Here is a 27,417-nt window from a genome sequence, read left to right as displayed (position 1 = left end):
ACCAAGTTTGACTTTCTAAATAGATACCATCCAAATTTTCTTTTTACTGCAACTGCTTTTGAACTTTGACCTTAACGCTGCAGGTGTTTCTCATACTTACAAAGACAAGGGAATTGAAAAGTGGTCACTTCCCTGTGCAAATAGGTAGTCATTTATGGATAAAGATACTGAGTGACTATAATGTTTTCTCCCAGAACCAGGATTATAGGTTTCAAGTGTTGCTAGATGCTGTGTTGTCTGAATACAGAAATATCAGAACTATAGTTTGGGAATAAATCTATTCCTTGGAGACCCAAAATCAGGACAGAAGGTTCTAATAGAAGTTGCAAAGGGATCCTAGGACAAAGATTACTAATAGAGCCTTAAGGCTGTCGCATGCTGTTTTCTCTGCCTGAAACATTCTCTCCCCTCCAGCCTGTAATTTAACTCTACCATAACCTTTTGAATCCAACTCAATTTCTTTGTCTAACGAAATCAGACTTCCCTGTTGTGTTACCCAGAGTACCCAGTTCTTAGTAGACTTACTAAAATTAGAATTTTTATTTATCTGGGTCTTTTTAAAATCTCTGCCATCTCCATCATACTTAAAGCTACTTGGGGGAGGGACCATGTCTCTTTCACTCACCTTTATACCCCAAGCATTTAACAGTGCCTGGCACACAAGAGCCCCTACGTAAGTTTTTTTTTTTTTTTTTAATAAAATGAGTAAAAGAATGAATGACAATATGATAAGCACACATGAATAGACCTAGAAAGAGAGTATGTTTAACTGTGAGCTATATCAGGCTGTCTGAAGATTCTTAAGTGGTAATTATCAATTAAGGGTGAATTTCTGCCCAAGCAGCAACCATCTAAAAGCTGTACATTATGTAATGATCAAATCTTGCTGGATGGCAGTCATTCCACTTTGTGGTGATGACCTTAGATTTAACAGATACTTTACCAGCAAATAGACTGGGATATGTGGTACTAAACAATCATTTTTTTAAAACCTTTGTTCCGGGGCGCCTGGCTGGCTCAGTCGTTAAGCGTCTGCCTTCGGCTCGGGTCAGGATCCCAGGGTCCTGGGATCGAGCCCCGCATCGGGCTCCCTGCTCAGCGGGAAGCCTGCTTCTCCCTCTCCCACTCCCCCTGCTTGTGTTCCTGCTCTCACTATCTCTCTCTCTCTCTGTCAAATAAATTAAAAAAAAAAAAAAACTTTAAAAAAATAAAAATAAAAAAAAAATAAAACCTTTGTTCCAAAATAAAATCAGGTACATAATTTATAGTGCCTAATACTTATCTCTTTGACTTGGATAGGAGATGTTAAATTTTGCTGTATGTTATATATAGAGAATGAGGCTGCAGCTCATACTCTTAGGACCATATAAAATATACATATGTTTATATATGTACATTTCTATATACATTTGCATGTTAAATTACATACATATTTACACACATATATTTAAAATATATTAATATATTTTAGTTTCTTGTTAATAGCTACATATATACAAACACATGACTATCATCATTGGCCACTAAGAAATTATTCAGATTTTTAAGTTCTCACAGAAATGCACAAAATTGAGTAAAATAAAATATTTTTAAAAATCTGACCTTGGTGATATTTTCTTATTTTGTTTTACCCCTTATGCCGCTTTTTGCATTTGAAACCAGTATGTTTAATTTAGCTCCCACCAAAGCTCAGCTTTAAGCCTAGCTTAGCACCTAACATTCAGTAGACCCTCAATAAATGGTATTTCCTCTCCTCATTGTCAAATTGTTTCATCTAGGGAGGGATGATTGCCAGTTTTCATGTGAACCAGAGTAGCACTGGGTAGATGGAAGAGAAAACCGAGGTGAACTTTTGTTGTCTGGCCTTGTGTACAAATTTAAAATTCTATGGTACATGTGTTTTCAAAATTAGTCCAAAATAGGACATTTTACAGCCTTAATATTTCAACTCTCTGCGACCCTGCATAATACATGCTCTTGCCAACTCTCCATTATGCTGCATAGGTTTTCAAGGGCTAATCTCATGTGCCAAGAACACCCTTCTCTCTTTCAGGCTAAGTGTGATTCTGCACCAAAGACACTCCAACCACAATCACAAAGACATGCAAGCTAATGCCAGTGTCAGAGCAGCTTTTGTGCACGCCCTTGGAGATCTATTGCAGAGCATCAGTGTGTTAACCAGCGCACTTATTATCTACTTTAAGGTGAGAATGTTTGAGTTTACTCATTGTCATAGTACGTTTATAGATTAGGTAGTACAGAAGCTGACCTGTCAATATTAACTTAAATGAGGGTGGACAGCCTATTGGTCTATACCAACTGCTTTGCAGGGTTTACACAAGCAAACAAATGTTCAAAGCCTGAAATCTTAGACTTTCCAAATTCCTAAGTGCTCTGTCTTCAACTGTAGGGCTATCAGTCTTTCCAGAAAGTAGTTCCTTTTGTCATGGAGTTAAGGTGAACACCATGGATACCTTAGGTTTCTTGGGTTGTATGCAACAGAAAAGATGTCTAGCTTACTTAAGCAAAAATATATTTATTGGCTGAAATTTACTAGATGTACTCCTGGACAGAAATCAAGGTAGAAATAAGGGCAACATTGGGTATCTTAGATTTTAGAAACTTATCCACATTCTGTCCCAGGTACCAATGCAGAAATGAATGTGATTCAACAAATTTTTTTTTCCCCATTTCTTGTCATTCTGCTGGGGAGTCATATTTCTGGGAAAGAGAGTCCAACAGACTAAGGTTGGGTCTTTTACCTGCTGCTTGGCTGGGGAGGGAGAGCACCTGATTGACTGCCCCACCAATAGCACCCACAATGGGGGAAAGATAATTCTCCTCTCAAAATCAGGGTATTAATAAGAAGTTGGATGGATCCTAGATGAACCTCTGACCCTAAACAAACATTTACTACAGATCTGTTAGACCAAGAACTAACAGAAGTGGGTTGGGATATAGGTGGGGGGTAATGGAGAAGAGCATTTAGCTCTCTCATTTGCATCTTGATCATCCAGTTAGCAGGGATTCCTTATCATTTTTACTAAAAAATGAAAACACATAAATAAAAATTACAAAGACGTATCTGAATTCAACTGAACAAATATTCATTGAGAGCTTTAAGTTTAAGGCAAAATTGTTCAAACTTGTACTGGTTAGTGGAGTTTGAGAGTTTCTCAGAGGTAATGAGGCATGGACTCTTCTGTGGAACAGAACTTCATCAAGGGCAGAAGACCAGGTACCTCAGCCTGAGGCTAAGGGCGCCGGTGGTGAGACAGTGCAGGAATGAGGCCTCAGCTCATACTCTTAGGACTTAATCAAAGATGCCTGCCTCGAATATGTGTCATCCTGAAAAGGGAAAGAAAGGAACTAACTCCAGTCTGCCAAGACCAAGCTCCAGCTGGACCTTGGTCATATGCAACCTCTGGGCAGGTGATACCCTTTCTTCTCATCATGAGGAAGGCTGAAAAGCCATTGAATATTGTATAAACTTGTGCATATTTTCATCACATACTCTGTGCTTCTATTAATTTGAGAAAAGTCAAATCAGGCCTTTGGAGAGAACACTCAAGGATATTTTTCCCTGTACATAGTTTGAAGCTTAAAAGAAGGATTGAGTCTTCAGGAAGTCTTGGCTCTGAGCTGGATGTCAAGTGTCAGGGAGGTGAAAGGGTGACAGTGTGAAAAAGAAGCAGGGACGTTTATTTATTTTATTAATCAGACTTTTTGCATGGAGGGCCCGAATTCAGTTAACTGAAGTCCCTTTATTTTCTAGCCAGACTATAAAATGGCTGACCCAATCTGCACATTTGTCTTTTCCATCCTGGTTCTGGCCAGCACCATCACTGTCTTAAAGGACTTTTCCATCTTACTCATGGAAGGTAGGAGTGACTTTATTATTATTTCCAGGATCAATGTTGTCTCTTCCCTATAATCACAGAAGGGAATGGCATCAAGGCATGTTCACCGTTAATTTGCATTCTAAGGAAAATATAAATTTGTAAGGAATTTTTGTGAAAACAAATATGATTTTTATTCGTATGGGAACAAATAAAAAAAAAACTGGCTTCTCTTTTCCTCCAGCAACCATTAAATAATAATATGGCACAGTATAAAAACAATATGTACAAATACTAAGGATGGATATTGAGGGAGATATTGCAAAAACATAAATTCCTCCTTAAATATATGGAAAATACCTAAGAAAAATTGAATGATCTCTCTCTCAGGCAGCATTGTAACTCCTATGAAGGACTTGCCTAAAACCCTTGTTAGACCAGGCCAGCAGTGCTCCAACTTCAGTGCATCAGAATCACTTGGGATCTGCTGGGTCCACCCCCATATTCCTGAACCAGTCAGTCTGAAGTGAGGCCCAAGAATTTGAATTTCTAACAAGATGCTGATGCTGCTGGTTCAGGGACCACACTTTGAGAACAACTGGAATAGTCTTTTCATAGCACTTAAAGGGTTACTACATGAGGGCACTGAGAGTGGCACCTAGAAAATTCAATCAGAATTAGAGGGTTGCATCACATCAAGCATTCAGATGATCAAAACTATCCAGACCTTGGCTTGACCTTTTCTTTTTTGTCCAGCACATTTTGATATAAGGCCAACACAGTTTCAGAGCGCAGGTGCCTTGACAAAAGCCCACACTTCCTTAGGATTCACTGCTGAGTACACGTTTAAGGGTTTTGTCCCGTTGGGCACTATAACTGTTAGAGTACTTGTACTTAATGAAGTTTTCTAAAAATATGGAAAGGTATAAAATTATAAAAAGTCTCCCCACTTTTCCACCTTTGAAATCTCAATCCCATTCTTCAAGGGTAACACCTACTAATAAGTTGAAATGTATCTGTCCAAAAATATTTATGCATTTACATATATATGTACCTGAAATATATATGTATCTATAGAGTATATATATCTTTTTTTTACACAAACAGAATTAGGCATTGATACATATTTTGTTCTGCACTTTATTTTCTTCACTTGGAGGTCTTTCCATATTAGCACATACAGAGATACACCCTATTCCTTTCCATGGTACAAAGTATTCCACTGCATGCATGTACTTGCTTATTGATGGATATTAGAAATAACAGTGTAATTACCATTCTGCACATATATATTTTTAGTGCTTGTATATCTGTAGCATAACTCCTAGAAGTGGTATTGCTGTTTCAAAAGTTATATGCATTTTAAAATTTGGTAGATATTGCCATTTCTACCAAAGATACCATATCAATTTCTTTCCCACAAACAGTATGCAAGAATGCCCATTTCCTCACATCCTCGCCATCATTGAGTATTATCAAGATGTTGATTCTTTTCTAATCTGATAGGTGAAATATTATAGGTTTTTGATTCCATATGCAATTCCTTCATTATAAGAGATATTGAGTGATTTTTCATATATTTATTAACCTGAGTAATTATTTTTTAAACACTAATTTGGGTATTTTCCTGGATGCATTGATATGTCTGCAGGCTCTCTCTCAGGAAAAAAATTTCTAGTATATGATGGAGCACTGAAGGCCACTGGGAACATTTCCTCTTGCTTGTCAACATTATTCTAGAGAGTAAAATAAGTAACAGTGGATTTGTGTTCTCCATAAAAGTAAAGAGATAAGTGAGGCAAGAGGGAAGGGGGTAGTGGGCTTGTGATTTCATCTCAAGGGTCCTAGATGAGGACAATAGGTCTTCAGAGGGTCACATGAAACTCCTCAGAGATGACACATTAGGCGTAATAGTCAATTCTGGGTTGCAAGACTTAGACTCTATTGGTATAACATTTCACACTCAGAGCATGGACTTGAGAATCTGATGTCCCCCTTCTCTATTTGGCCTTAGCAATGGTTCTTAACCTCTCTGACTCCCAATTTCCTCTCTCCCAATTAAATAGGAATTGTGACATTGATAATTAGCTCTTAAAGTTCTTATAACTATTAAGTAAGCTAATCACTATGAATACAGTACTTAGCATAAACCTTGACATATGGTAGTTTCTCAGTAAAGGTGTGTTATTATCATTACAATATAACAATGTCGACCATGACTCCATACACATTCTATGGCTAATCTAAGAACTCTTTTAATTTGTTTCTAGTGCCCTGAGCTCTGTGCAGCTCACAGAGTAAAAGAACATGCTCTTTGTTACCTCCATGAAACAATATGAACCAGCTCCTTGTTACCTCCATGAAACAATATGAAGTGGGATTAAACTAAACTAAAACTGTAGAGAATTTTAATATTAGCTCCAAGAAGGAAATCCCCATGAGCAAAGTTCTTAAATCCTGGAAAAGGAGGGTTAGGATTCCCTATTCCTTTAACTAAGTTGTTCTTGACTAACTGCTCATTCTAATCTTTTGGGAAGCTTTTTAAAATACTTATGCCCAGGCCCCATACCCAGAGATTCTGATTAATTGACTCAGGTGGGGGCTGGCTTTGATGTTTTTTTAACATGCAGCCAAGCTTGAGAACTAGAGCTGCCCAGTGGTTTGTAAACGTTAGTGCAATGGTTCTCAAACTTGGCTGTTAGTCACCAAATGAGCTATAAAAATAGTGATGCTTCATCTTATCCCCAGAGGGTCTGATTTAATTGGTCTTAGATGTAACCTGGCAATCAGGATTCCTAAAATCTCCTCTGATGATACTAACATGCATTCAAGGTGGAAAGCCACTTCGAAAGCGTGTCAATTTCAGAGCCTCATCCATAGAAATTTTCTTCGGAAGGACTGGAATGGAGCTAAGGCATATTTATTTTTAACAAACACAGCAGGTGTTCATGTTGTGTATATATGATTGAAGTAGAAGTTAAAATGTGGTCATCCTTAGAAATCTCTTCTACAGCATCCTCTTTGGGTCATCGTTAGTTGGCAGGGATTTACTTATTGCATCAAGTGGCTTTATCAGTGTTATGCTGGTTGAGTTGATAAAAAAAAAAACTGATATTAAATTGATGTGTTTTACAATTCTAACCCACCATTGGCTTGCCTTCTCTCTAGCCAAAGCAAGGACCCTTACACTTTCATAGCCTCTCATCTTCCAAATGACAATCCTTGCAATGTTTGAGAAAAGTGATCCTTCTGCCCTGAGCTTTCACTTCTTCAGGCTAGAGAAACCCCAGTTCCTTCAGCCCAAAAGAATTGTTGATTGGCTGACAGGGTTCCTACCTTCTTCTATGCCCCTACACCATTCCTTTAGAAGCAAGGATGATGTCAAACTCTGACATTATATGACCTGAACCAATAAACCCTGACTAATGCACCTAAATCAATAAAAATTCTATAAACTGAGTAATAAGATGGCATTATAATGTTAGTAGCAACTATTAACACAATTCAGTAAGTGACCTGTTGGATAACTACTATTTACATAGTATTGCAAGTGTATAAAGAGCAGATATTTTCCCATTTGCTCCTCAAAGAACTTAGTATACCTATTGCTCTTCCTTTCCCTATTTTAACCACAGATGTGCTGAGGATCAGAGAAGTTCCAAGATTTGGGTAAATTCATGGTAGTTGTGGTCAGAGTGCTAACCCAGAATTACTTGATACCAAATCCCATGTTTCTTCACTTTGCTTTCTAGAGTGTATGCAAAGATCATTAGAAAAAGCTCAATTGGTTTAATAACACACACCAAAAACAGAGAATGATTACTATTGTTGGTTATTGCATAACATCTGCAAACAGTCTTTGATGTTAAACCCTTTGAAAGAGTCAGGTGAATCTGAATTGTAAACATCTGAAGTCAGAAACCAGAAAGGGGGAGGGCACATTGATATTCCGGAGCAGATTTTGCGGCCCCTTTTAGCCATGTGGATGAGCTGTATTTAGCTAAATAAAAACAACCTCCGTCCCTCCCTTTCCTCTTGTCAGGTGTGCCAAAGAACCTGAATTACAATGATGTGAAAGAGCGCATCTTAGCGGTGGATGGAGTGGTGTCTGTGCACAGCTTGCACATCTGGTCTCTAGCAATGAACCAAGTGATTCTCTCAGCTCATGTTGCTGCAGGTCAGTGCGTTCTGTAAACACTCTGCCAAAATTCAGCCCTTGTCCTGTAAACTCAATAATTTCCCTCCTTTCTGTAGAGCTGCCTATAGTGTCCACTGCCTATCAAAACAACTGTGGAGTGTTTCCTTTTACCAAAGGCCTTTGAAAGCACCTCTGGTCAAAGTTATCGTAGCAACAATGATACTGAAGGCACCCCTTGAGGCAGACTGCAGAGCATATCAGGTAGAATAGATGGTTTAAATGCCACCCAGACTTCAAGGTCTTACACTCTGAAAATCAGACCTCACCTGTTTGAGTTGGTACCCAATCAGTTAAATAATGGGATGAAGTCAACAATAAATCTTCATTGAATATTTCCTGTGTCTAAGATGCTCTGTGTATCACTGAAGATAAAAAGATGAAGGAGACATAGGTCCCATCTTTAAGGTTCTAACAAGCTAAAAGACGTGCCAGCAGGGTTTAATGGTGGTTCCCTCACTGGATGGTTAGAAATTCTGTAATCATGTGAGATAATTCTTAGGATGCTGGGTTTATTCTAAAAACTACTTTCTCAAGTAGAAGGTGATTTGTCCATTATGTGTCCTTGAGCTGGGGAGAGAAGTGGAGAAGGGGAGGGGAGAGGATCCCTCACTGCCTTAGGAAGACAGCTCAGGCGAAATGATACGTCAGGCAGCTAAAAAATAACTCAAGAAGTCATGCAGAGGCAGGCTACAGCAACAACGGTGACACGCATTTGAGGACTATGCTTTCTTTGTCACCATCATCTTTGCTGAGAGGCTCAGATCTGGCTACAGGTAATTTATAGCATCTGCTACACCAATTTTTCACTGCAGATGGAAGAATCTAGTAAGCAGTCAGGTTACTATGGAGGGAAACTTACAGTCTCCCAATGCCTTTTGGGACAAGAGAAAAGATGGCGGTGAGATTGCTGCTCTAAGAACAGTTTGTAGGGAGCTCTAAATACTTCCCTGTTCCTATCACTAGTCTTGATATAAATGCTGATGAGATACAAGGGCTGCAACCCAGAGATCTCTGGGGACTGGTGGAAAGGGCCATATAAGAAATAAATAGCTGTGTCTTAGCTTTCTTCAGGCCTTACCTCCCCTTCCATGCTCAGCTTCTAAGTGTGCCAGACCCCAGAGAGAACTGTGGGCAGGAAGAGTTCCCACAGTGATGGGTACTTTGCCGCACTCGAATTTCCCTCTGTTTCGTCTGTGCCAACGGAGCTGTCAGAGCCAACATGGCTTCTTCTGAGTACCCCACCTATGCCCCTCCCATCAGGTCAAAGACAAAGTACTTGAAGCTGGAAATGTAGCAGTCACCCACGTGTGTGCAATCAGTGTCAATCTTACCGCGGTTCTTTCTCAACAGTAGCCAGCCGTGACAGCCAGGTTGTTCGGAGAGAGATTGTTAAAGTCCTCAGCAATAGCTTTGCTCTGCACTCACTCACCATTCAGATGGAATCTCCAGCTGACCAGGACTCCGACTGCTTTTTCTGTGAAGACCCCCGGGACTAGTTCAGTCACAACGTCGACTTCTCGCATTTGACTATATGCTGCTCTGTGGTTTCCAGCACACAAGAAATAAAGAACCAAAGGAAGAAGTTTGAGAAATTCGTGACACTGTACAGTGCACCTTTTATCCTTCTTTATTTACCTCCATCCACCATAGATGAAAATCCATTTAGATTCATCAGCCAATTGGATTATCAACTCATCAGTAGCTGTGTTCAATTACAGGAATGTGTGTATAGACTGTTCCTGACTGGGGCTGAAGTAACAGCTGTTTGTAGCCAGAGGCAATAAAAAGTTCATCTCCCTTCAATAATGTATCCTGAGGATGAGTGGGTAAAATTGAACTCGGGAAAGTCTTATTGGAGTCGGCACCTAGGAATTCTCCCAAAACATGAGAAGCAAAAGAAGAACAGCCAAGCCAGGTTAAAAGAGATTCTGGAGACCTAACACCCCACTATAACTTGACTCTCTCCACATGTTATAATATGATTTTGAGCACTATCTTTTTGCTCCATATCCACATCACTATTCACCAAATGGGGTACAAATATCCTCTTTCCCTCTTGCTTACAAATTATGTTTTAATATGCTGAAACCATTGAATGATATTTTATTTGTCTGTATAAAAGCTCTGGACAAATGAAAAATTATGAAATTGCTGCTTTTTGAGTGTTTTCATGTAGTGTGAACTAATAATAAAATAAGGAGGCACAGAGCATCAGGGTTCTTGTCCCAGGTCACATGGAAAATAATTTAGTCAAAGAATTAAGAACTCCCAGGTCTTGAATAATACTGATGGAGTCCCAACTATTGTCTAGGTATTGTACCAGGCTATTTAGATGTGTCACTTCGTTTTATTTGAATGTCAACTTTGGAAAGTTGGAATTAATACCATCATTGTATAGATAAGGACATAGGCTCACAGAGGTTAAGTAACTTAACCAATGTCATTTATTTATCCATTCATTCAAAAATAATTTGTCAATGCAGGCTATGAACTGAGCATTGGTGAATTATGTCAATGTGGTCTTTATGTTCATGGAGCTCCTTCCCTTTTGTTGAGGAGACAGGCATTCCACCAATAAACACCAGGAATGTACTACAAATAGTGGCAAGTGATGAAAGAAGAGAGCCTGGTTTAGATTGGGGGAAGTCAGTGGAGATCCTCTCTGAAGAAACAGCATCCAAGTTGAGACCTGAACAGATAAGTAGGCGATAGCCAAATGAATTATAGGAGGAAGTACCTTCTAGAAGAAGCAAGAGCATGAGTGGGCACCAAGAAGAAAGAATTTGGTGCATGGGAGGAAATGAGGAAGGCCCTTGTGGCTGGAGGGTACTAAGTGAGGGGTGAATTAAAAAACATGGAGGACATCAGGGAGGAGAGATGAGCAAGTGCAGTTGGCAAGGCAAGATTCTCTCATTCAGAGTCACTGATTGTATAATTCCATGCTTTTAGCACTGATTGTAGCTTAAAGTAAAATAAAGATGTATAGGCCTACATCCTGGAAATTTTGAGTCAATGGGTCTGGTTTGGAATCTAAACGTCTGTATTTTTTTTTTTAACATACCCAGAGATATTCTAAAGAATAGCTGGAGTCTAAAAGAACTTCAACCAGGGGCACCTGGGTGGCTCAGTTGTTAAGTGTCTGCCTTTGGCTCAGGTCATGATGCCAGGGTCCTAGGATCGAGCCCCCCATTGGATTCTCTGCTCAGCGGGAAGCCTGCTTCTCCCTCTCCCACTCCCCCTGCTTGTGTTCCCTCTCTTGCTGTCTCTCTCTCTCTCTCTCAAATAAATAAATAAAATCTTTAAAAAAATTAAAAAAATAAAAGAACTTCAACCAAAGGAGGTCACTGAGTGGGGGGATTCAGAAACATACCCAGATACCTACAGTAATATCTTGAATTGCAAACATGCAGATGGGGTATAAAGGGGCATTGCTGTGTGGGCATGGCCACTGAGGCTTCATGTCATTGAAGTGACAGTCATGGTGGACTCTGACTTGTGTCTGGAATTTCCCTAGACAGATAAAGAAAAGGGCATTCTAGACAAAGAAAAGACTATATGGAAGGTATACTCATGTTTACCTGTTAAGATTAATATTTTAAGATTTATTTATTTGAGAGACAGCACGAGTGGGAGGGGCAGAGGGAGAGGGAGAGAGAAACTCAAGCAGACTCCACACTGAGTGTGGAGCCTGATGTGGGGCTCAATCTCATGGTCCTGAGATCATGACCTGAGGGGAAACCAAGAGTTGGACACTTAACCGGCTATACCACCCAGGTACCCCTACCTGTTAATTTTTATTGATATGTGGCAAAGGAAACTTTCAACTCTGATTTTTAAAACTATATAATTTTTACTACTTTACCATTGTAGAGAACAAAAGTTATGTCTTTGATGATTTTTATGTCATTGTCAGCATCTAGCAGCGTGTTGGAAACCTAGCAGGCATTAAATAATTATTGGGGCAATGACTCTGGGGCTATGTGTGGGCCTTGCCATTATTTTTCATTTACATTTGTATTTTTCTGAAATTCTGAGGGCCAAGAAAACATTGACTTTGACTGAGGAGGTCACATCTGTGCCATCTCTGTGAATCAATCGGCACTGATGAAATGGCTACTTAGGATTCTGCTGACGATTCACCCTGCTCAGTGGAGACAAATAGACTTGTCCCCCACCTCGGTAAGCATGTTTAGGCAACCAGAATTACAGCCACTCGGGTTTCTAATGTGCCCTGCCTCAGCTGGCTCTCAAAATGGAAGGGATAGTTCACACCAAATCATTTCTCCTGTCTCAAAGGCCATTGAATGGTTTTGCTTTTCCTATTTTGTGTAGGACAGAGCCCTTAAGACTTGGCAAATACAAAAGTTCTTGTGTAATTTCTCTGCTTTCTTTTCAAAATCATATTTATCTTTTATTTTATGTCAGGAATACACTGACAGTCAGGTAATCATAAGGTAGGGGGATTTGTATATCAACCAACGAATTGCCCCATGGCCCCTAACCATTTCTGCTATTTCCCTGAAATTTGACCTCTTTTGTCAGCTAGATTGAAAACTCTGGATGGTAGATGTTTTGGGGTAAAGTGCAAGACAATCTGCAATGGGGATTTTAAGGATTTGAAGATGAAAGAGCAGATGACACCAAGAGACTTTAGGTACCATGTATCAATTCTGAAAGTCAGCTTCTCTTTTTGCCTCTTCCCTGGAGTCCAGGATTGTGAACTCCAGGCCACTGACATTCCTGGAATAGCATAGTAGAGTTCTTTACTTTGTGGCATTGTATTCTCTCTGGCTATCAAAACATCTTTCACGTCATTCAAAGAAACACACTTTATTCTTCAGAGTATTGAAATCAGGCCAACTTCATTGCCACCCTCCATCCTTAATATGCTTCTCTGTCATCCAGCACCCAGTCAAGATTCATCTAGGACTCTATGGTGATGTTAGGGCCTATAAAAGAAACTGATGCGTTCCATATGTTTGGTTACAGATGGGAAGTGGGAACGTTGAAGGACATGAAGGAGAGAATGTTTGCACTTTGAACATCACATTTGTAGTTAGATTGCCTGAGTTTGAATCTTAGCTCTTGCTTTTATTAGCTCTGTGACCTCGAGCGAGTTACTTAAATGTTCTGTCCCTCTGTTTCCTGATCAGTAAAACCTCCCTATTCAGATATGTGAGAATTTAATACATTAGGACAGTTAAAGATGTCAGACTTGTGCATAGCATGTGGTTAGTTAGCACCCAGTAAATCTTAACTTTCATTGATTATTATATATGAAATGAGTGCGTATGTATGTGTACACCATCCCCACTTTTAAAAGGTTTTGAGTCTTCAACACAACTCCTGCAACAGAGTGGCAGAATTATTGGTGAGCATTGAACAGCTCTTTCTCTCATGGAGCGATTGAGGCTTGCTGAGATAAAGACGTCAGTTGAGAACATTGCCTAGTGTGCGAGGCATGGACTCATTAAAATAGTGAAGTCCCATTCTGACGCACTCTGAACACTCCTACTTTTATCTTTAAAGTAAATGCTGAGTTAGTCACTTCAAGTACATTTAATAACAAAGTACAGCTGTCCAGTTCAAGAAGGCAGAGTCACGGATCTCCCACCCCTTTCCCCTGCTCCTGTGAAGGATCCCTTCCTTGGTCTCTCTCCTAGCCAGTTTGTTCTAACCAGGTGCATTTCCTCCTTCTGGTTTCTAAATTGTCATTGGCATGGAGGCACCATTTCCTTATCCGTTAAATTTTGCAGAGCCACCAGAGGCCTTTAGCACTGTCCAAAAAAACACCTGGCATATACATTTTATAGATTCTTGGAGAATGCGGCTCTCCAGCTCCAGCTCCACCACTGAACTATGGGCCAGAGACTCCTTCAGAGACAAGCCTCATTTTCTGCAATTAGTTTAAAGTACCTTTAGGAAATGATTTTCTCAGCTTGTCTCCCTGCATTCCCTGCATTGGATCACAGGGCAATCTGTTTAAATGACTAATTACAGAAATCATTAAAGGCACCAAGCAAATGTCTTTGAATACCCACATCCCAAGTTTTACAAGTCCTGCTTGATGTGACAATGATGAAACCACTTAATAGTCCAGCGCAGGCGGATATTTAAAAAAAAAAAAAGGTGACCATATGTGGCTCAGTTTCCTAACTTTCAGATTTCACACTTAACATTTGTCATTCTGTTACTGGACACCTGTTTAAATTCTATTTTAAAATGTTAATGTATGTTGTTTAGAACAAAATCAGGAAAAAGAGAGAGTTTGGGTTAAGTCATCATCTTTTTATCACTAAAATCATGGCAGAAAATATTTCTCATAACACCAATCAGGATTGTAATGAGAATATACTCTCCACTCTCAATCTTTTATTGGAGGAAAGAACCCATTGAGGGAGCAGATTGAGCTAAAGGAGATGCAAGATGATCTAAGAATCAGGGGCACTTCTGAAATCATCTTGGTCATCAGTATGAAACCCCAGTGAGGAAATGGATGGGGGTCAGAGACAGTGGGAGCCCTTGACAGTTGTAAAAAACAAACACACTTGTGCTTCGTCACCCATGAAGGCCAGGAAGTGAAGAGAGATGTCAAGCTGAATTGCACCCTTTTCAGGTGTGTCAATCAAGCCCTAGGAGACAACGTTTCAGCATAATTGCCCTATATTTCCTTCCTTCAAAGGGATACCCATTTGCTAAAAACATAATTATGCTATTTGAAGCCATTGAAGCCATGTGGTTGTTGTACACAGTCCAATGGTCCCTTCAAGTGTTATTTCCCTAGATTGTAGAATTTAGGAGGTTTTGGGGGTATTACGGAAGAAGAAAGGGCACCGGTTGTACTGAAGATATTATAAACCACGGTGAGTTAACCTGTACAAAAGAATCAGGATCAGATGTGACTTTGGGGTCTTGTTTGAAGTTGAACTGCATTCTTCACATGAGACTGTAGGCACTTAATAAGCTAATACCCTGTTTCTTTTCCATCTCCTCTCTTATTTTTTTTTCAGAGATGAAGAATGGATTTTATCTGGCATATACATGCAAATGATGAACAAGAATTTCTGTTACTGTCCCATTCTCCACTCTACATTTGTCTTTGACGTGGCCGAAGTCTACAGTCAAAAAAATATGAGTACCCTGTGTTGACATTTCTTCAGAGCAATACTTTCTATGAATAATTAATGGCCTAGAAAGATGAAGTGTCCTTTTCTAGTTTCTACTTTCTCACAGAGTTCAGCACCTTGTATGAATTTGAAATGGGAAGGGACAGTTCAGATTTCCTTGGCTCAGTAAGCTCTGAATTCATAAACAAGAAGCAGATTCTCTTTCCATTCAATCTTTAATCCTTTACAAACACAAAGCTATAAAGAAGATTCTTTAGGGTCTTAGATTAGATCATCTTTAATGTTGACTAAAGAGAAAATTCTGAGGGAGGCACTATGATCAAGCACAGTTGATGAGGACATATAATTGTTTTCCTCTTCCTCCTCTACCTTTCTCCTTCTTTCCTTTCCCTTACCCTCTCATCTCCTCTTCCTTTCCTCCTCCTTCCTCTTATCATAATTATTATTTTGATCGCTTTTAAATACTCTGGAATTTATCCCTTATACTACAACGATGGAGAATGTTTTACCTGGATATAAACATTTGCACAATAGTAGAGACATTTCCATATATAGATTTTGAAGAATACTACTAATCCCCTACCCTGAGACTTTTCATTAATTTGTTAACTCATGTAATTCATTTTTCAACTCATTTTACTAATATTTATTGATCAACTAGATGTCAGACACAAGGTCAGGAAGTACAATATCGCTTTAGGTATGTTTATATTAGTCTAGAAGATTCTATCATGGATTAAGAAATGGCTGCATAACTAAACCCTGGAGATCCTGAAAAAAATTAATACTCAAATGCTAGGCATCAACTCTGAGAAGTAAACACACCTGCATTGCTTCTCCCTTGAAAAATATATTTCATAAAGGTATTGTTCAGTGCAGTCAAATAATGAAATTAGTCATATTTCCTGATGCAATCTTACTGATTATTCCAGAACTTGAAGTATTTCACTTCACTTCTTTCTCCAATTACTGAGGTATCAGTGTCTCTAATGCAATAGCAAATGTTGGGCAATGACTTGAGGATTAGATGAGCTTGGAATGTTAGTGCTGGAACAGGTAAGATTACATACTTAGGAAAAGAATTAACCAAGAAGGGAAAAAATTTGCACACTGAAAATGATAATAACATTGATGAAAGAATCTGAAGAAGACACACATAAGTGGAAAGATACCAGCTGTTCAGAGATTGCAAACATTAATATTGTTAAAATGGGTATACTACCTAACATTATCGACAGAGTCAATGCAATTCCTACCAAATTTCCAATGGCATTTTCCACAGAAATAGAAAAAACAATCCTCAAATTCATATGGAACCACAAAAGAGCCTGAAAAGCCAAAGCAATCTTGAGCAAGAACAGAACTGGAGGCATCACACTCCCTGATTTCAAAATATATCACAAAGCTACAGTAATTGAAACAGTATGGTATTGGCATAAGACCAGACATACAGACCAATGGAGATCTCAAAAATAAATCCATGAATTTATAACCAACTGATCTTTGACAAGGATGCCAAGAACACACAACTGGAAAAGGACAGTCTCTAAATGGTGTTGGGAAAACTGGAGATCCACATGCAGAAGAATGAAACTGGACCCCTATCCCACACTATGTACAAAAATCAACTCATAATGGATTAAAGACATAAAGGTAAGACCTAAAACACCAAAACTACTCAATGAAAACATAGGAGAAGAGCTTCTTGACGTTAGCCTGGGCAATAATTTTTTAGATATTACCCCCAAAGTACAGGCAGTAATAGCAAAATAGACAAGTGGGATTACATCAAACTAAAAACTCCTGCACATCAAAGAAAACAGTCAGTAGAATGAAGAGACAACCTATGGAATAAAATAAAATATTTGCAAATCATATATCTGATAAAGGGTTAATATCTAAAATATATAAGGTACTAAAATAGCTCAATAGCAAAAGTCAAATAACGTGATTTAAAAATGACCAAAGGGCCTGAATATTCCTTAAAAGAAGACATGTAACTATAGGAAACAAACTGAGGGTTGCTAGAGGGGAGGTGGGGGGGATGGGGTAACTGGGTGATGGGCATTAAGGAGGGCACGTGATGTAATGATATAATATACACTATATGTTAATTAATTGAATTTAAATAAAATAAAATTTAAAAAAAGAAAAAGAAAGAAGACACACAAATAGCCAACAGGTATTCAAAAAGGTGCTCAACACCACTAATCATCAGGGAAATGAAATCAAAACCACAATGAAATATCACTTCATACCTGTTTGAATGATTATTATAAAAAAGACAAGAGATAACAAGTGTTGGTGAGGATGTGGAGGAAAGGGAGCCCTTGCACACTGTTGGTAGAAATGCAAACTGGTGCAGCCATTGTGGAAAACAGTATGGAAGATTCTCAAAAAGTTAAAAATAGAATAACTATATTATCCAGGAACCCCGATCCCACTTCTGGATATATATCCAAAGGAAATGAAATCAGTATCTTGAAGGGATATCTGCACTCCCATGTTCACTGCAGCACTATCAATAGCCAAGGTATGGAAACAACCTAAGTGGTCTGTTTACAGATAAATGGATAAAGAAAATATGGTGCATGTACACGCACACACAGACACAGGAATATTATTCAACCTTAATAAAAGGAAATCTTGCCTTTTGCAACAACAAGGATGAACATTGAGAGCATTATGCTAAGTGAAATAAGCTGGACACAGAAGGACAACTATTGCATGAGGCCACTTACATGTGGGATCTAAAAAAGCTGAACTCATAAAAGCAGAGAGTAGAATGGTGATTGCCAGGAGCTGAGGAGTGGGTCAATGGGGAGATGTTAGTCAAAGGGTACAAAGTCCCCATTTCTGCAGGATAAATAAGTTCTGGAGATCTAATGTACAGCATGGTGACTATGGTTAAAAATATTGTATTATATGGGGCTCCTGGGTGGCTCAGTCGTTAAACATCTGCCTTCGGCTCAGGTCATGATCCCAGGGTCCTGGGATCGAGCCCCGCATCGGGCTCCCTGCTCTGCAGGAAGCCTGCTTCTCCCTCTCCCACTCCCCCCGCTTGTGTTCCCTCTCTCGCTGTCTCTTTCTATCTCTCTCTGTCAAATAAATAAATAAATAAATAAATAAATAAATAAATCTTTAAAAAAATACTGTATTACATACTTTAAAATTTGCTAAGAGAGCAGGCCTGAAGAGTGTTCTCATCACACACACACACACACACACACACACACACACACAGTACCTACGGAAGTGATGGAGACGTTAATTAGCTTGATCATGGTAATTGTTTCACACAGTCAAAAAAAGTCAAATTATACATTTTATAGACAATTATTATTTGTCAATTATACCTCAATAAAGCTGGGGAAAAAAGAAAAAGAGAGCGGGGAAACGTGAGAGGATGCGATGGGGCAGGATTGGGAATCTGGAATTAGACAAGTTATTAAACAAAAAAAAAAAAGTAAAGATGTCAAACAGACAGTGTTTATGAGACTACAGTTCAGGAGGGAAATCCGGGCTACAGTTACAAAAGTAGTGGTTTTGTAGACCCCACACAGTTATACAGGTGTCCATGGTAATGAAGGTCATATAATGGCACCGTGTGGAACATTTAGCCTCTGATGTAAAGGGGGAGAGAGAGAGAGAGGAGAGACATGCTGGTTTTTAACCACTTCTTAAACTTGTCACTTGTAATGCCTTTAAACTGACACATCTCATTTCTGCTCAGAGTCCACTGGCCAGAATTAACCCCAACCTAACTGAAAGGAATCTGGGAAATACAGGTAAGCACATGGATTACTAACTCAGAAAGAGGAGAGAATTTCTAGAGTGGTATACATGGATAAGCAGGAGGGGAATGATTCTATTGTGCAAGTGTTGGGACTGGCTCTAGGGGAGCATGGGTAATTTATCTACAAACCCGAGATTCTACCAGAACAGAACTCTGTGGGTTGGTGGGCAGATGCAATGGAGATGGCCTGTCATGCTCTTCTGGTTGCTTCATTTTTCTAAGTGAAGGAGGAAGCAGGATTATCAACAGAGTATGACAATGGAGGAAGACGTATTTAAAGGGGATTTAAAGCAAGAGGAGAGAGAGTGAAATAGTCATCTAGGAGAGTGAACAGTGGAAAGGCAATGATGAGAGGATGACCAGGTGGCTGTGCTAAGCCCTTGTCTCTCAGCTCCCAGCTCTCTATATGGGCATTGGGTGGAATGACTTCATGATGCTGGGGTAGGGATCGTGTTCACCACACTTCTCCTTTGCTGGCTGCTCCCTGGTCAGAGGCCCTGGAGGGAGACCAGAAGCCCACAAGGAGGAAAAGAAGACTTTCTGCTTGTCAGATTCCTACTTGATCTTCTCCTGATCTGTGTCAACCAGCAATGTTTCTTCAGCCTGGCATTGGAAGTTCATTCCAGTTTCAGCAGTATTTCCAATTTTCAGCTTATCCAGCACTCACAGAACCAGTATCATCACAAAACTCAGAGCAAAGCACCAGCTTGCTATATTCCCTCCTCACAGGTCTAGATCCCAGCTCCATGGTGGCCACCCCGGGCTAAGAAACCAGCATCAATTGCTCAGTGCCTCCTCCTCATGGGACAGAGTTTTAGTTCCATGGGGGTTTACTTCTCCAAGCTTCTGATTTCTATTACCTTCCCAAGTCCTAGGAGTGTCAGCTGCTTTCTGCAGGTCTGTGTTTTATATTTTAATGTTCTCTTTTTGCCTTCCAGTTCTTCAATACCTAGTTAAAATATTTATGTGAAATATAAAATAATAGAGATTAATGAATGTGGTCTCATTGGACCCTGATTGACAAAGTGGCTGTCTGACCATGGGAAGGCTATTCAACTGACCGAAGTCTTTGTTCCATCACTGATAAATGGATTAATAATACCCACTTTATTTTGGCTGTCATGAGGATTAAATGAGTTGCGAGGATTAAAGCACTTAGCACAAGCTGCTACTCAGAGTAAGTTCTCAGTAAATTTTCGTTATTATTTTTCTCTTTTGAGGCGAACCTGCTCAGATGGTCCCTCATCTGGAAAGCTTTCCTGACATTCCACCCAATGCCAATTATTCCATCTTCAGTGCTACCCTTTCAACCAGATATGTGCCTGTGCTTTTGCCTTTGTCTCTTTGTATTATGTCTGTTTCCCTCCCTATTCATCATATTTATGATGAATAATAACACCTAGCACACGGCCTAGCACAGAACAGTATTCAGTGAATTATCTTATCCAGAGTAATATACTCTTGTCCAGCAGACTTTAATAATCATTAATAAGATGATGAAGCATATAATTCTTTCATATGTTTTGTTTTAAACACTAGATATGCACATTTAAATTCTAGCCTTGGATTCACTCACCCCTGGTTCTAATCCAGTACATTTTTCTAGTTGCATGGTTTTGGCTACATCATGAAGTAAAGTTTCTCATAATAAATGAGGATACTGAATACTGCCACCTATATCACAAGGCTGTTGCGATTGTTAGGTAACTAATGTGACATCCTCATTGCGACCTGCACATAGCATAGACTGAGCACATAAAAAGTTTCCTCTTTCTGTGAACTAGACCCCTGCTTTTGATGCAGTGTCATAGAAGGTATGGGTTCTGTATTTTAAATGAAAGGTTAATGGACTCACTTGGAGTATTCAATGATCAAAATATGCCAGGAAAAGATCTCTGGCCCATATCAGGGGACCTTTAAAAATTAGATTCATTCTGTTGAGTACACAAGTATTTTAAGGAGTTGGTGGAAATAAATAGGAAATGGAAAAATAGAAGGGAAAAAGGAGCTTCCAAAAAAAGAGGAGGTTATAATGCAATTTTGTAGGGTCTGACAATATTTGGACAGTATTTAAGCAAATTGCACTGAGATAATGCATATAAAATGCCCAACATAAATAAGGGTACACAAGGTAAGTATAAATCCCTCTCCTTTCATGTACCAAACAGACTAGACTAAGAGACTGGAGAGATATGGGGTGGAGGATGGGGTATGGGGTAAGAAAGAAGGGTAAGAGGTTGGGGATAATAAAGGAAAACTGATTTACAAGTTACACACATTCTGGGTGGGGGACATTGAAATAACGTGATGCAAGCATAAGAAGAGATGGCATTTCCCTCTATGCTTAGTGATGTCAAATAGAAATTGGGTATTTGAAATACTAGTGCTAACGTAGGGCAGAATTTAAGTCACCCCCAAACTGTCTCTGCTTTTTCATCCACTTGTTTATTTAATGAGCGTTTAGTGGCTGCCGAGGATGTGCTAGGCTCTGTGGTAGGCATGGGCATCCAGGAGGGACTATGACACTCACTCTCTGATGGGGAATATAGGCAACAGACCAATAAATAAAGACTTAAATGAGAAATTTTCAGATATCTATAAATGGTACGAAAATAAATTAAGAATTAAAATGGAGTCAAAAAGCCCTGAAGTGGGAGACCTCATGCACGTGGCCTGCAAAACCAACAGGAAGGAGGAAGATGAGAAATATTTCAACAAGGGGGGGCCCTTTTCACATAGGACTTCCTCTCCTGCCTTTACAAAAAGGCAGAAAGATCCCTCCCTGCCCCAGCAACAATGCAGGACCTGCCACCAGCAGCCAACCAGAAGCCACACAACCTCAAACTCTTGCTCTCTAATAAACTTTTGTTCAGAATAACCCTCCCCAATTTTCTCCTAAAACCTAGTAAAAGCTGACCTTCCCGTTGTCTCTTCGGACTTTCCTATGGTTCACCATAGCTTGCTTTTCCCGAATTATAATTCCTCTGTTATGCCCAAATAAACTCATTTTTTAACTAAAATAAGATTGCTCTTCATTCTGTTTAAAGTTAGCAGTGGTAAGAAGAAAATCAAACCAGAGGATATGGTAATGAGTGGGGCTGCATTAGAGGGAGGTCACAGCATGGCATACAGCATGGTCACATAGGTCCTTTATGCGTAGATGACTTACGGGCTGAGGCTGAACGTCAAGAAGGAGCCAGCCATGCAAAGGGGCAGAGGTGAAGGGAGGCCAGCATGAGCAAAGGCCCGAGGTAGGAAGAACTTGACGTGCTTGAGGAAGAGAAAGGAAGTCGCTGTGCCTGAGCATTGTGAGCAAGCCTGGGGGAAGGGGGACAAGATGGGCTGGAATGGGTCAGTTTTGTAGGCCGTGGTGAGGAACTGGAATGTTAGTAAGTGCAAAGCTCTCCACAGGGTAGGAGAAACTGCCGCAGAAGCTTGGCATGCTGCCCTTTGGCAGGTTTGTATGTTTTGGCAAAACACATTTTCAAACAAATTGATCAAAGATTGACCAAGTGCCCCAAAACCCCTTGTAAAGAAATTCTTTGCTTCTAACACACACACACACACACACACACACACACACACAGTGAAGCACCACTCTCAGGGCAATACAACCCATGATCGGTGTCAGAAGAATCACCAGGTGGAGGTGGGGGACAAGATAACTAGTTAATCTCATCTTCATGCTCCTGAGATGCATCTCTTCTTTGGAACCCTTCTCCTATCTGCTATCCCCACCATTTAAACAAGATAATAATAAATAAACCCATACTTGGCTATCTTTCCTTTTTGGCTATGATAGTATGGTTTCCTCCAATGGGTCTGCAGAAGCTGTCCTTTTCCTTCAGGCAGCCACCTGGGAAAAGCCATGGTACCCAGACAATCCCCACTATGAACTTCAAGGCCCATTTCCTATCCACACCTGATCTGGGACAATCTTGGCCTCTGTCCAGAGGAGGAATTTTAAAGTTTATTAAGCAAGTACACAGGTATAATACTTGTGCATAAACCTTGTGCCTTTCCAAAAATTTAGTTCTGAGAAAATACATTACACACAGGATTAAAAACCAGACTTCTCAGTATGTGGTCACCTGACTTGATTTCATTTTCCAGTTTCATCCACTATCACTCTTCCCAAGCATCCTATACTCGTAGCACACTGAGCTCCTCATCTGTTCACAGATGGCCATTACTGGTTCATGGCTCGCACTAGGGCTCACTTCTCCTATCTGAAATACCTTCCTTCTCTTCTCCTCCTCCTTAAAAACTCATATTCTACAAACTCCAAGTTATAAGATAAATACATTCCAGGGATGTGATATACAGCATGGTGACCATAGTTAACAATCCTGTATTGTAAATTTGAAAACTGCTAAGACAGTAGATCTTAAAAGTTCTCATCATAAGAAAAAAAAAATTTGCGTCTATGTTAACTCACTGTGATGATCATTTCACTATATATATACCAATCATTATGTTATATACCTTAAATTTATACAATATTATATGTCAGTTGTATCTCAACAAAACTAAAAGAAAATACAAACTCCTATTCGTCCTCTAAGGCCTTGCCAAAGATCACCTCTCTCCAAAGCTTCTCTGACTTCCACCCTCAGAAGAGTTAGATCCTCTACCTTCTTTGCTTATTTAACACTTTGTAGGCATTTATCACATTCCACAAAAAAAATATTTATTTACAAATTTGACTTTCCCAGTTAGGTTTCAAGTATCTCAAAAGCAGTGATCTTTCTCTTATTTAGCTTTTTATCCTCCCCTAGAACCCATCCTTATGCCTAGCATCTAAGTACTCACAGGACTGTTTATTGAACAAATAATTATGGAATATATTAATTTGTTAAAAAAAGATTTATTTATCTGAGAGAGAGAGAACTGGGGAGGGAGGCAGAAGGAGAGATTCTTCAAGCAGACTCCCCACTGAGCTCAGAGACCAACTCAAGGCTCGACTGCGTCCCCTGACCCATGAGATCATAACCCGAGCCAGAACCAAGAGCCAGATGCTCAACCAATTGAGCCACCCAGGTGCCCTGCAATATATTAACATTTAAAATGTAGGAGTGGCTCATGGATCCCTGCCTGAGCCTTTGGGAAGTGGAGTGCGGGGAGCAGATGGGAAGAGAGGGTAGCAAGTGTAACAAGACTGGTGTCCACAGAGCCAATTCTGTCATTGTAAATCATGCACAGCCAACTCTGGAGCTGTCTCCCTACAAGTAAAATGGGGATAAGAGTTCTTCTTGACCTTTTTAACCCCTGTACTTGTTATGGAGATCAAATGGGAAATCACAGGCAAAGCACTTTGTAGACTGTAAACTATCATATAATCAGTGGCTATTATTATTATTATTATTATTACTACTACTACTACTAACTGTAATGATTACTGCATGGCGCCATCTTGTAGAAATTGTATTATATAGATTTGCCTCTTTTCATGGGAGTATAGCTCCCCAACCTTCAACATATCTAAAACACGTGCAGTCGTATACACAATGACTATTTGCTTCTCGGAATTGTGGAGAATTGCTTATTGAGGTCTTCCTGTAAGACCACTTGACCATGAGGTTGCAAATACAAATCCATTTAAACCGAGAAATAAGTCTTTAGGTAGTAGTTATTGCACTCTGTTCAGCAAACATTGACTGGGCAGCTTTTACACACCTGACACTATACTTGAGGAACGCAAAGTAGTTCAGTGGAAAATGAGGCAGAGGGTCTGATCTGAAGTTTCCCCCGGGCACTGTAAGTCAAATTTATAACACAGGATTTTAATAGGAGGTTTTGCTTAACTTGCTGTGGGAAACTGGACACAGTCAGACTTCCTGGAATGCCATTTACCTGGCTGAAGCAGGTAATAAAGAAAGCAATTACGGGATGCATTTTGTGACTTAGAATAGAATCCTGTTACTAATTAACATGTTGGAGGACACAGCTTCTGCACTGATGTTATGTTGGAATTCAGGACACCCTCGGCCTTCAAACAATTTTTGGAGGCGTTGGAGGTCGAGGACTGGGTGGTTCTAGAAGGAACGGTTGGCCAGAGAAAGCCAGCCCACTTTCCTAACAAGAAAGGGAATCTGGCATCTCTTCTAGAAATATTACTTGAGTGGCAAAGCCATAAACTCCCAAATGTGTTTAGGCCTCTTAAAGTGAGGGTTTGGCAGTGGTGTTTATTCAAATTAGGATTTTGATTTATTATAAGGCAAAAGTGTCTGTTTTCCAGTGGATCAATACAGCGGACAGGAGTGAGACGGGGCGGAAGAAAAGGCAGCAGCTGACTGATGCAGGCCCCTACACAGCACAGGCCTCTTTATGAGAAATTAGCATCTTAGACAGGACAGCTTGGAGAATTTAAATGTTAAATTGATTAGAAGCCAAATTATTCGGTTTAGTCAGAGGCCCCACGGGTTTCCTGGGAGCCCTGACTGCACTGGGCCAGATGGTCTTTTTTGGCTGTGCTGTTCCCAGCCACACACCCAGCCAGCTCTCGGCTCCCAGCTCCGAGAGCTGGAGAGGTTGCCCCCATGAATGCTGTACCTTCTCAGTGCTCAGTGAATATTAAATAACCAAAATAGCATTAATAGCGCAAGCTTGGCATATCTCTTCCAAGGTCTTGGACAGGGGTCAGGTACTGTCTTGAACTGGCTGCTAGAGGGAGAGAACAGGGTCCAACCTTTTCCTCATTATAAATGATAATCATGACAGCAATATACTACTGATATAATGTCAATAATAATGATAACAGTAGCTAGCCAGGTGTCAGGTACTGGGATAAGAAATTAAATACATTTTCCTATTTAACCCTCAACAAACTTCATGATGTACATATGATATCCTCCATGTTGCAGATGCGAAACAGCTCAGGGGAGTGAAATGACTGGTCCAAAGCTTGTAAGAGATCATAGATTCAAACCCAGGTTTGTGTCATTACCAAACACATGCTCTAAAACTTTATTCTATATTCCTTATTTCTCATCATGGCTACATGCATAGCATGAAAATATAACTTGAGGGGCAAGAGGGAGGCTTCGATTCCCTCATTTGGCACCAAAGGGGAAAAACTGCTTGGTAGTCATAGAAGGTGAGGTGGTAAGGTAGGGGCTGGAGTAAGAAGACTCAAAGTAAAGTACTCCTTTTTTTGTGGGGGGGGGAGAAAGAGAGAGAGAATGAGCACAAGTGAGCAGTGAGGAAGGGCAGAGGGAGAGGGAGAGAGAGAATCTCAAGCAGGCCCCAAAGAAGAAATTCGTTTGTCTTAAATAGGCCTCAATTTATTCTGTTTAAAGAATGGGGACCTAGAATTTTATATGTATGTAAATATGTATATAATTTTTTTAGTAGATTGGGTGGAAAATTGTGTTTGTGTTGTGAATATATTACTTATTTTATTTTAAAGATTTTATTTATTTATTTGAGAGCGAGTGAGCTTGAGGGTATGCAAGGAGGGAGGGCAGAGGGGAAGGGGAAAAGTGGGAGGGAGAGGGACAAGCCAACTCCCCACTGGGTGCAGAGCCCAATGCGAGGCTCCATCTCTCCACCCTGAGATCATGACCTGAGCTGAAGTCAAGAGTTGGGAGCTCAACCAACTGAGCCACTCAGGAGCCCCTCTATTACTTATTTTAAAAAATAAACTTTGAAAAACAATCACCTTCAATGGCTTAAAATGCTTAATTAATATATACTTAATGTAGAGTTCTACATCTATAGTCTCTGAATTTTCCATATGCAAAAAATACACAAAACAAAATTTATGATTAGCTTTTTCCACTGTATTCCTCTTGTTTCTCATACTGTGGATTTGGGTGAGGCAGACTTTTCTTTAGAACTTCAAAAAAGACACCTTTGCATATGAAGGTAATCACTGCTCTCTTGTACATGTCATTCGAGGGAAAGAAAAAGTCCAAACTTTCAATACTTTCTAGACATCATTAAAGGTTGGTTGTAGCTGCTAAATGATTCACAACCACTCAAGAGCCCAAGATCTGGGTTTGACCTTGTGCATCTCACATTAAGGTAATTAGACTGTACCATCAGGAGCAGACTACAGGATGGCTGGGCAGGTGTGAGGGGTGAGGGAAACTTCCACTAAGTAAAGAAGATATTAATCCAAGGCTTGCTATAAGGCCAGAAACGCAGGGAAGGTATATGACAGCTTGATGGAAGTTGCTGAAATATGGACTGCTTCCCATTTTTGCAGAGCCTTGTAAGTGCAAAACGTCTTATAGGTGCAGAAAGTACTTCTGCCAGTGATGTTCACATTTGTCAAAAGGCCTCTTCCAGCAGTACATACCCAAGGCAGATAGATGACTAGTGATTTCTTCTTGGAATCGTAGTCTACTTTCATTCACTCATGTAGCCAACTGATATAACTGATGTATGGAACACGCTCATCAATCCACTCTCCTCTGAAACACAAAGCTAATCATTAGAGGCAGCGTCAGGTAA

At 39.9% G+C, this 27,417-nt stretch overlaps 1 protein-coding gene across 1 annotated transcript in view; it reads left to right on the top strand.

Annotated features, from left to right (window-relative positions):
• SLC30A8 (solute carrier family 30 member 8) overlaps positions 1–9,533 on the top strand; it is a 33,284-nt gene extending 23,751 nt beyond the window's left edge. The window contains exons 5-8 of the mRNA XM_036094676.2: positions 2,054–2,204; positions 3,776–3,881; positions 7,882–8,016; positions 9,388–9,533. Coding sequence (XP_035950569.1) covers positions 2,054–2,204; positions 3,776–3,881; positions 7,882–8,016; positions 9,388–9,533 — 538 coding nt within the window. The remainder of the gene's footprint in view (positions 1–2,053; positions 2,205–3,775; positions 3,882–7,881; positions 8,017–9,387) is intronic.
• The last annotated feature ends 17,884 nt before the right edge of the window (positions 9,534–27,417 follow it).

Source organism: Halichoerus grypus, chromosome 5 (assembly GCF_964656455.1).
Source record: "Halichoerus grypus chromosome 5, mHalGry1.hap1.1, whole genome shotgun sequence".
In the NCBI taxonomy this organism is placed as follows: Eukaryota; Metazoa; Chordata; class Mammalia; order Carnivora; family Phocidae; genus Halichoerus; species Halichoerus grypus.
The sequence above is the reverse complement of the archived record's forward strand: the minus strand, read 5'-3'. Positions and strand labels throughout refer to the sequence as shown.